We start from the raw sequence: 9,129 nt of genomic DNA, 5'->3' as shown, positions 1-9,129 counted from the left end.
GATAAATGCAATATTCGTAAGGAAAATAAATAATAAAGTATAGTCCTTAAAAATTTGAAAGATATTTATATCTTATACGGTAAAAAATTTATCTATTCCCCACAAATCGTTTGGCCCTCATCTGCAAACTGCATCTTTGCATTTGAGTTTCCTGAACTTGATCTGACCAATTTGCCCCTAACTCTCCCCTTTAAATTCGAACCTTCCTCTGCTTTTCTTACTCCCTCCATACTCCCCCCCCCCCTCTCTGTCGCACTTTGTGTTTCTATCTTTCCTTCATTCCTCTGCGGCCGCGCTTCTTCAAGCTCCTACCACAGTAGCTTTCTCTGATCTCAAATGGCAAAAGGCGGGAAGTTGATGAAGCTCAAGTCGGTGCTCAAGAAATGGAACTCATTCAGCAACAAACAGAGCCGCTCCAGCAGCATCAACGCCGTCGCCGCCGACGACGAATCCTCCTCTGTCTACAGGACGGACCACCATCCCGTCTACGTTGGCAAGTCCCGACGGCGATACCTCGTTAGCTCTGACGTCGTCGAGCACCCTCTCTTCCGAGAGCTAGTGGAGAGGTCCCGCGACTCCGACGACGACACCATCAACGTCTCATGCGAGGTCGTCCTTTTCGAACATTTGCTCTGGATGCTCGAGAACGCCGACCCGCAACCCGAATCTTTGGATGAGCTCGTCGAGTTCTACGATTGCTAGCTCAACAATGCTCATCAATCAAGCAGATAAATGCACACATACTCCCATATCCGTCCCTGTAATATTGACCAGTAACAATCAAAGTCATGTTTGATTTGAATGCTGGACATTTCTCGTTTTTCAAAGATTTGTCAATAGTTTTATTATTTCTCTTAGAAATGACATCATCGTTTTAGGACATTGGGCATTTGCATGAATGAATGAGAATAACTAGAAGGAGAAGAAGGAGAAGCAGAAGGATGAAGAATCTGTACTGGATTGTTGTACCGGAAATGGGTAGCGATTGGAAGGGATTGCACTTGTTCATCCGTATTTGTTTTGAAAGGGTTAACATCATACTGTTCGTCCCATGTGCCTATCGGATGAATGTTAAAATGGCAATAATACCGCAAGTAGCCTTGCAGTTAAAGCTTCAGTTTTCTTTTGGGGACTAGTTTACTCTGCCAGATTCTCAATGTGGGTCTCGCTCATTACACAAAAAAGTATTATGGGGATTACCCCAATTTCGTTCTGAACTGTCTCATTATATAGTACTTAGTATTAAACGAAAGCTGGCCCTTGAGGGGACTTTGTGTTAAATGATACAGCACATAGCCTCAGCTTATTGTATTGACTCAATACTTACATCACCTATAGTTATTGGCAATGGATGAAACAAGTAACATGGGCCAACCAGTAGGTGTAAATAATAGAAATGACATCTGGCTTTGTATTGTCAAGTAAATCAATCATTGAGGGTGGAATGAAGAGACAATTAACTCCAAAGTTCATGAATTGGAGAAAAGAATTTAAAAAAAGGCAAAAGCAAACATCTCAAGCTTTTCTGGTGGAGAGGCATTTACTACTAATAAACCAGAAACTTCAGAGGTTGGTGTGGTCAAGTAAGTAAAGTAACTTTGGTTGTTGGCCCTCCTGAATTTGCTATTGTTTTTCAGCCACATATGGTACTGAAAAATTCTTATATTTCAGTAATGTCTGGAAAACCCCAACCACAATTTAAGGGGGCCAAAAAGGAGGTGAGAAAAAAGAAACATATGTGTATATATATATATATATATATGAGGTAGGTGCAAAGAAGTCCACAAATGGGAGGCAGCAGTGCAGTCAACAGGTTTTAAGGGAAGAGAAACCAGAAGCAAAACTTCTGCATAATAAAGCAGAGATAAGCTCATTATAAAGCTATGTCTAAATTATTGCTGAAACGCTCCTCTAAAGGCAAAAGAAATGTATAGTTTATGATGCTAATGATGAGGTAGTTAACAGATTCTCTGGGCCAAACATATCCCACGCGCTCTGAATATTGAAGGTATAGCTTAACTAGACTTTAAAGTGGATGACAAGAAAGTTGGCCAGTACACGCATGAGTATCTCTCATTCTGTATTAAGGATACTATTGCGCGCTGCCAAGCTAGCTTCCATTTGCCAGCCCCATGATGAGTGCTTTCGTCCACACCACAACAATGGCGGCTTGATTTCTTCTCTTTTTATTTAGGTTTGGATCCGAGAATCCTGACTAGGATTAATAGACTGTATGCTGGAATTTTGACAAGGGGTTTGCAAATGATCGAAGAAACCGTAACATACATGCCTGTGTCTGATCTCTTGTCGTTTCTTCTGGTTTCTTACAATGTCACTTTTCTGATAAGGTGCATATTGAAATGTAGTCTGTTTGTTGATTTTTCTACTCAATGAATGGTTGGGTTTGAACATTAAAAAGGATGGTACAGCCTGCCAGCTGTGGCATCTTTTGTATCTTGGAATTTTTAGGAGTAACCACCCCCACCAGATACTCTTGGACGGCTTGCAGAAAGGGAAAGAAAAAGTAATATTAATGAAGAATATAGAAAAACAGAGAGAAGATTGCTTAATTATAAAACAAAGAGAGAACATAAGGGTTGGCGAAGAGGGGTTTTTTTTTTTTTTTTACTTGAACTGGGGAGGCAATTATTTAATAAATTGAAGACATGTATCCTAGGGTGGGGTCAACACTTTGAAATGAATAATTAGTTAGTTGCTAGGTTCACTTTTTCTTCTCTTAATTAATTTTGTCCGAGAAACAATTTTTTTATTTATTGAAGATTTAGCTTTTCCCAGGCTAATAGTTTGAGCTAAGTAGTACAGATAGTTATATAGAATAAGCAATTTTTTTCTTCAATGTTGAGATGATCATGTGTGGGTTTATTTGAACTCTGAAATCCAAATATGAAATCATGAAAGCAGTCCCTTCTTCGGTCGACTTAAAAAAAGGGGGAATGAAAAGGCTAAGGTTTATAAAAGAAGGGGATGAAAAGTTTGAGATGCAAATGCCATTTGATAATTAGCATTTGACTTTACGAGATAAACAACATAGTCTGAAGAATACATTGTTTTCCTTGCATATCATGGGGGCAATTAGTTTTCCTTTTGTTTTTTGACAGTAAATCATCAACATACTTCATGATCACTGGACACGATTGTGCAATTTATATATATAATGTCAAATTTATAGTAATGACATCGAAAACTATTTTTTTTTCAAATTCCACGAGAAAATATAATTAATTTTGTGACTTATAAATAATAAAAGAAATCAAGATTTCATGAGATGGAAACAGGGCTCATCGGCTGAGCAGGTAGCAGAAGTAAAATAACACAATGAAGAGCGCCAGAGGATAATTTTTCACGAGTAACGAGTGAAACATCAAGTGGGCTTAACATGGGTTGTTGAATCAGCCAGAAGTCTTCTCAGCCTTCGACTCGAGGGCTTAGCCTACTAGACCACGATGGCAGGTTTGCCTCTTTTATTCTTTTTTGCCATCACTTTGTCTTTTTTTAAATTTCAAATGTCATTTAAAATCTACATATGTATAAATGTGTGTGTATTTCTTTATTTGTTTTTGTTTTTTTTAAATTAATGATTTTTTTTAAATTTATTAAAACGTAAAAGAAAACTATGGCCAAATGGGTGTTTTTATTGGTAGGCTTATTGTCACGGATGATATCTCCGTGACCGTGTAAAGACCAATGTAATGAACGATCTGCTGGTTAGCCTCGCACAATATGGGTAAAGGGGGCGACATTGGCATTGGGGGTGTTCTGCCTCAGTCTTCGGGCTGAGTGCACAACTGGTCGGAGGCTAGTGCCGCCTCCCTGATGAGCCCATGGCAGGGCGAAACCAGTGTGATCCGTATGTGGCAAGGCTTGTCCTGAGGATTATGGGGTCCTCCAGGACGCCGCACGGGCGCCGTGTGCTGCGCCAGACTTTCAGCCCGTGATAGAGTGGTATTAGAGCAGGACGTACTTTACTGCCGTGTGCCTGTGGGGTCCCACGTTGGGACTGGTCGACCTCGGCACCGCTCCAGAAAGGCCTCCAAGCAGGTGGGTCCAAAAGTGGGGACTCGGGCGGGAAGGTTGGCCGTTGTCGACTCCACTCCTATTGGCTCGTGAGTGCGAGTGGGTTCGAAGAGTGCAGGACTCGGGTGGCCACTCAGCAGTAAGCTGATGTGTTTGTGGCAGTACTATACGTATGATCCTTGGGCGGAGTCATTCTCCCCTAACACGAGGGCGTGCTAGATTGGGTGTGAGAGAATGTCACGGATGATATCTCCGTGACCGTGTAAAGACCAATGTAATGAACGATCCGCTGGTTAGCCTCGTACAATATGGGTAAAGGGGGCGACATTGGTATTGGGGGTGTTCTGCCTCAGTCTTCGGGCTGAGTGCACAACTGGTCGGGGGCTAGTGCCGCCTTCCTGATGAGCCCATGGCAGGGCGAAACCAGTGTGATCCGTATGTGGTAAAGCTTGTCCTGAGGATTATGGGGTCCTCCAGGACGCCGCATGGGCGCAGTGTGCTACGCCAGACTCTCAACCCGTGACATTATGCTCTCCATCCAACCTCAACTGTCTCTTGCGGGAATAAGAAAAAGAAAGGTGTCCACTTTATGAGCATTATGCTCGACCTGAAATATTCCTTTGACTTGAATTTCAGCTTTCAATTTTAATGTGAGGCGGAAATTCATTGTTCGCGGTTTTTGCTTGGGTTCAGGCTGGGTGCAAAAATGAATAGCCCCATTTATCAAAACATATCTCAAAGATTTGACATATTTTGTTGGCAATGCGTTATGGATTAAACGAGCTTGACACGAGGCTTGAGAACAACAAAAGGGAAAAATGAGGTGAAAGAGAGAAATAAACTGAAGATGTGAATAGAGGGGGAAGAATCCAAAGGGGGAAGAGTCAGAAACTTTTGAAAGCAATATTAAAATGGAGCAGAGAGGGACAGACAGGAAAAGGGACGAAGGAGGAACTGACAAACAGCCAAAATCATGGCTATCTCTGAATAATAATAATCCTAATCAACCACACAGGAAATGTCCACATCATTTCATGATACCTCAAACTAGAGCCTAAAAAATGAATTGAACCTTTGAATTAGTTCGTTTCATTCAGAAAATTTAACAAGTTGGTTGAATAAATAACCTGTATTTTAAAATAAGTTGGGCTAGCTTAACCCATAAAATAAGCAGGCTAGCCTGCGGCCTAGCATATTTTTTAAAAATAATTTTTTTTATTTTTTAATCACATTATATCTTTTTATAAATATATAATAATGATAATATTTTTTAAATATATAATTTATGACTTCTAAATATGTTCTTTATATTTGAAATATTGTGTAAATCCTCTTTACAATATGCAAATAAAAATTTTGTTATAGTTTGTAAATTAATAATTTATTAGTTTTTATACAAATATTTTGAATATATATTATTTATTATTCTCATAAGATCTATTAATTAAAATCATAAATATGAATTCATTGAGAAAAATAATGTGGGTTTATATTTAAAATTTTTTTCTCAGTGAGAAAGATAATACACCTAGGCAAGATGATAAATAATAAAAATTTAACAAAATAAATTTTCTTGATTGAATTATATATTTTTTTATTCCTTTTCAAATTCTTTAATTGCTAATTTACTTTAAAATGTAAAATAAATATATATATATATATATATATTTATATTATATTATAGAAAATGGGTTGAGTTTTTTAGCCCGCTTTATTTGGTGAGTTGGCCCAACCCAACCCGCAAAAATATCAGTTCGAGTGAGCTAGCCTGTGAGTTGACCCATAACCTGTTTGTTCAGTGTTACCCTAAACCAACCCTGAATTGAAGTCAGGGTTAGTCTTATCCCTTACAGTGAGACGCACCTACGCACGCTTGTTTGTGTTGGTGGTTCGCCCTTGAGATCTAGCCTCATCCTATGCTCATGGGACATGACCATATGAGGAACATAATATTAGAGGAAACGCACACTAAGGAGAATGATGAAGGGGCATCGACAAGAGGCACAAGGTTCACATGTTTTCTTCTAGAAAACCAAGAGATTCAGCTTTAAAAAAAAACGTACCGGTGGTTTTCAAAATTACCTCAATAAAATGATGCATGGGTCGACATTTTGAAAAATTAAAACCTAGTTAGGTCACAAAATGAACTGGGACTGAGCCCAAAGGTGGAGAGTATTGGTATCCGGTTGGGCCCAAAAAAATGGAGGGAGAAGACGAAGACACCCTGAAGAAACCCTTTGGTTTGGGCGAGGATCTCGAAGTCGACTGACCAAGTCAAGACCTTGTTTCCATCAACTAGTTCCATGAAGCTAACTGGATTTAGCCTATAACTAAAGTTGGTAATTATTTAATTTATTTAACTATAATTTAATCTTTAAATTTTAACTTATTATAATTTAATTTTTTTAATTTTAATTTATTTATAACTTAATTTTTAAATTTTAACTCTTACAATTTAATTTTTATAGTTTTAACTATTTAAAATACTGCCCTATATTTTTAAAAAATAAAATTATAAAAATTAAAAATATGTTAAAATTTTATAATCTTTGTAAAGATCAAAGGTTGGTTTAGTACAAAGATTATAAAATTTTAACATATTTTTAATTTTTATAATTTTATTTTTTAAAAATATAAGGCAGTATTTTAAATAGTTAAAATTATAAAGATTAAGTTATAAGAGTTAAAATTTAAAAATTAAGTTATAATTGAATCAAACTTATAAAAATTGAGTTATAGTGAGTGAAAATTTAAGTACTGAATTAGAATTAAATAAAAATTATGTGGATTAAATAATTAATTCTGTTGCAAATAAAAATTAAGAAAAAAAAAAAACCGCCATGACTCATCAAAAGATGTACGGTGGAGGATCTTGGAGCTCATAATACGGCGCCGTCACAGGGTAAAAGACACTACGAATCAATTCCCCCTGCATCACATTTTTTATATGATTTAGACTATCGTAGTCAAAATGAACGGACCACTGGTCTAGACTTTCACAACCATCTGGGCACGTTTGCAGAGCGTGAAGTTAGTTCCCCAGACAAAGGCCCGTTTTCTCTAGAAAATCTGCACACCTGATGCATTCCCCAGGGTTGGTTATGGTTATGTTGAAGGGTAACATCCCAGTCCGAGTATAAGGCGTCTCCAGTATCTTCCAGCAAATCCCTCAAAAGTGAATTAACATGAGGCCTCACACCCTTGAAAATGTCAAAATCACCTGAGACTATAATTAGTTAATTACTCATAAAAAAAAATTGTTACTCATCTAAGCTCAGATCGTGAAAAGCACCCAACTAAACTATTTTTTTTTTTAATCTTTTTCATTCCATTTTCTTTTCATCTAAACTATGCATAAATATAACCCCGCTTCATTCTCCTGCATGACGTAAATAAGTCTCACATTTTTTTAACGCAAAACTTATCTATTTCAAGCACCGTGCTCCTTTTCTTTTAAAATAATGTTTAAATTATATCACCTTATGGCATTCTATATGTCATGAAGATTAAACTCACCTCATTTAAATCCACACGAATGATGTTAAATCCTCACTTTTAACAATTTACTTATACATTTAGAAGTTATATGATTTAGGCAAAATGAAAATTGAAGCTTATAAATTAAAATTTTTAAATTAATTATCAGGTTATTGCTCATTCGGCAAATCTAAAATTTTTACTGAACTTTGAAAAATCATAAATAAATTTAGAGAATTTATATAAGAATAGTCTAAAATTCTTTTCAAAAAGTCCTTTACATGAAAAATATACATTTTAAACCATTTTTCATCCCAAGCAGTGCATTTTAATCATCTTCCAAAACTGTTCTATTTTTTGGATAGAATCCATGCTATAAATTTAAAAATTCACAATTCAATATTTACATGTCCAAATTTTCATCATTTAACAAAATAACACTAAATAAAAATGATCTCTTCATTCACTTACCTTTGTTTCGTACTCTAACTCTTCATTTGAAAGTTTATAATTTAATATGGTTAGTTATTGGAAGTGAGATTTGGGAAAATCTCAATAGCAAACATTCACCACTCAAGCAAACACGAAAAAGCTTGAAATTATAACATGCTTGCAACTAATAAAACATTCATGACATAATGACATGTTTAAAGTATCAATGCATTACTTGAAAAAGCAAAAAGCACATACATAGGCCTTTGATATGTCTCAAACGCAATCTCATATATAAATGCATGATTTTATAAAATCATTTAACGTATGAGAGTAAGGTAAAGTGTTCTGCTTTAAACTTTCTAATTATCTTGCTTTTCTTTGTTTTTCTCTATTTTCATATTGGAGCTTCATTGTCAAAGCCTCCAATTCCACTTCCTTATTGTCCAATGGACCTAAGTAAACATCATACATCAATTGAAAATCTTTTTGAGACCATTAAAACTACTAACATTTCAAAAATATTTTTACTTATTTTTTTCATTCTTAGCTTCTAAAATTATTCTCTTGACTATTTTCTACTCAATTTTTCATGAGGAATTCATTTTTAAATTGAAAATAACAAATTCCAACTCTTTACTCTTAAACTAGCCTTGGCAGCAATTTTTGATATTTGACACCCTAGATTGTGCTTGCTTTCAAACTTGCTTCATGATTCATATTACATGTCTCAAGACTATGTTTTAAATCCTATTTCACTTGCTTAAATGCTTAACTAATCAGTTATTAACTTTTTGGAAAATTGGACAGCATTTTTCCTTTAAAAATGATCATCCAAAAGTTACATAAAATTTAAAATCAAGCCACCATTCATCAATGATCAATATATGTAACATCTCTATGATTATTTCTAAGAGATTTCCTATCATTAAATAATCAAAATAAGAATCCTTATAATTTCTAAAAAACATGGTAGCATCTCAACTCAAGAAAACTCAAACAAAACTTATGAAAGATAGTTAAAAATGATGCTCTTTCATATGCTTGTTCTGTGTACTAACTTGATCTTGCTTTTCTCAATACTTTCTATATTGTAGCCACTTCAAACTCATCCTCTCAAAAATCTAGAACTATATGAATGTTGCTTTTAATGAGAGGAACAACTTTTATGAAGAAAATAGAGAC

General features: G+C 35.6%; 1 protein-coding gene across 1 annotated transcript; it reads left to right on the top strand.

The window, feature by feature from the left end:
• Window positions 1-238: 238 nt before the first annotated feature.
• Window positions 239-1,213, top strand: LOC129310131 (auxin-responsive protein SAUR76). The gene has a single exon (XM_054951996.1). It carries the CDS (start codon window positions 337-339, stop codon window positions 700-702), a length of 366 nt encoding a protein of 121 aa, XP_054807971.1. The 5' UTR covers window positions 239-336; the 3' UTR covers window positions 703-1,213.
• The last annotated feature ends 7,916 nt before the right edge of the window (window positions 1,214-9,129 follow it).

This window comes from Prosopis cineraria, unplaced genomic scaffold (genome assembly GCF_029017545.1).
Source record: "Prosopis cineraria cultivar Desert tree isolate PC_DT_omini unplaced genomic scaffold, ASM2901754v1 PC4, whole genome shotgun sequence".
Classification (NCBI taxonomy): Eukaryota; Viridiplantae; Streptophyta; class Magnoliopsida; order Fabales; family Fabaceae; genus Prosopis; species Prosopis cineraria.
The sequence above is the reverse complement of the archived record's forward strand: the minus strand, read 5'-3'. Positions and strand labels throughout refer to the sequence as shown.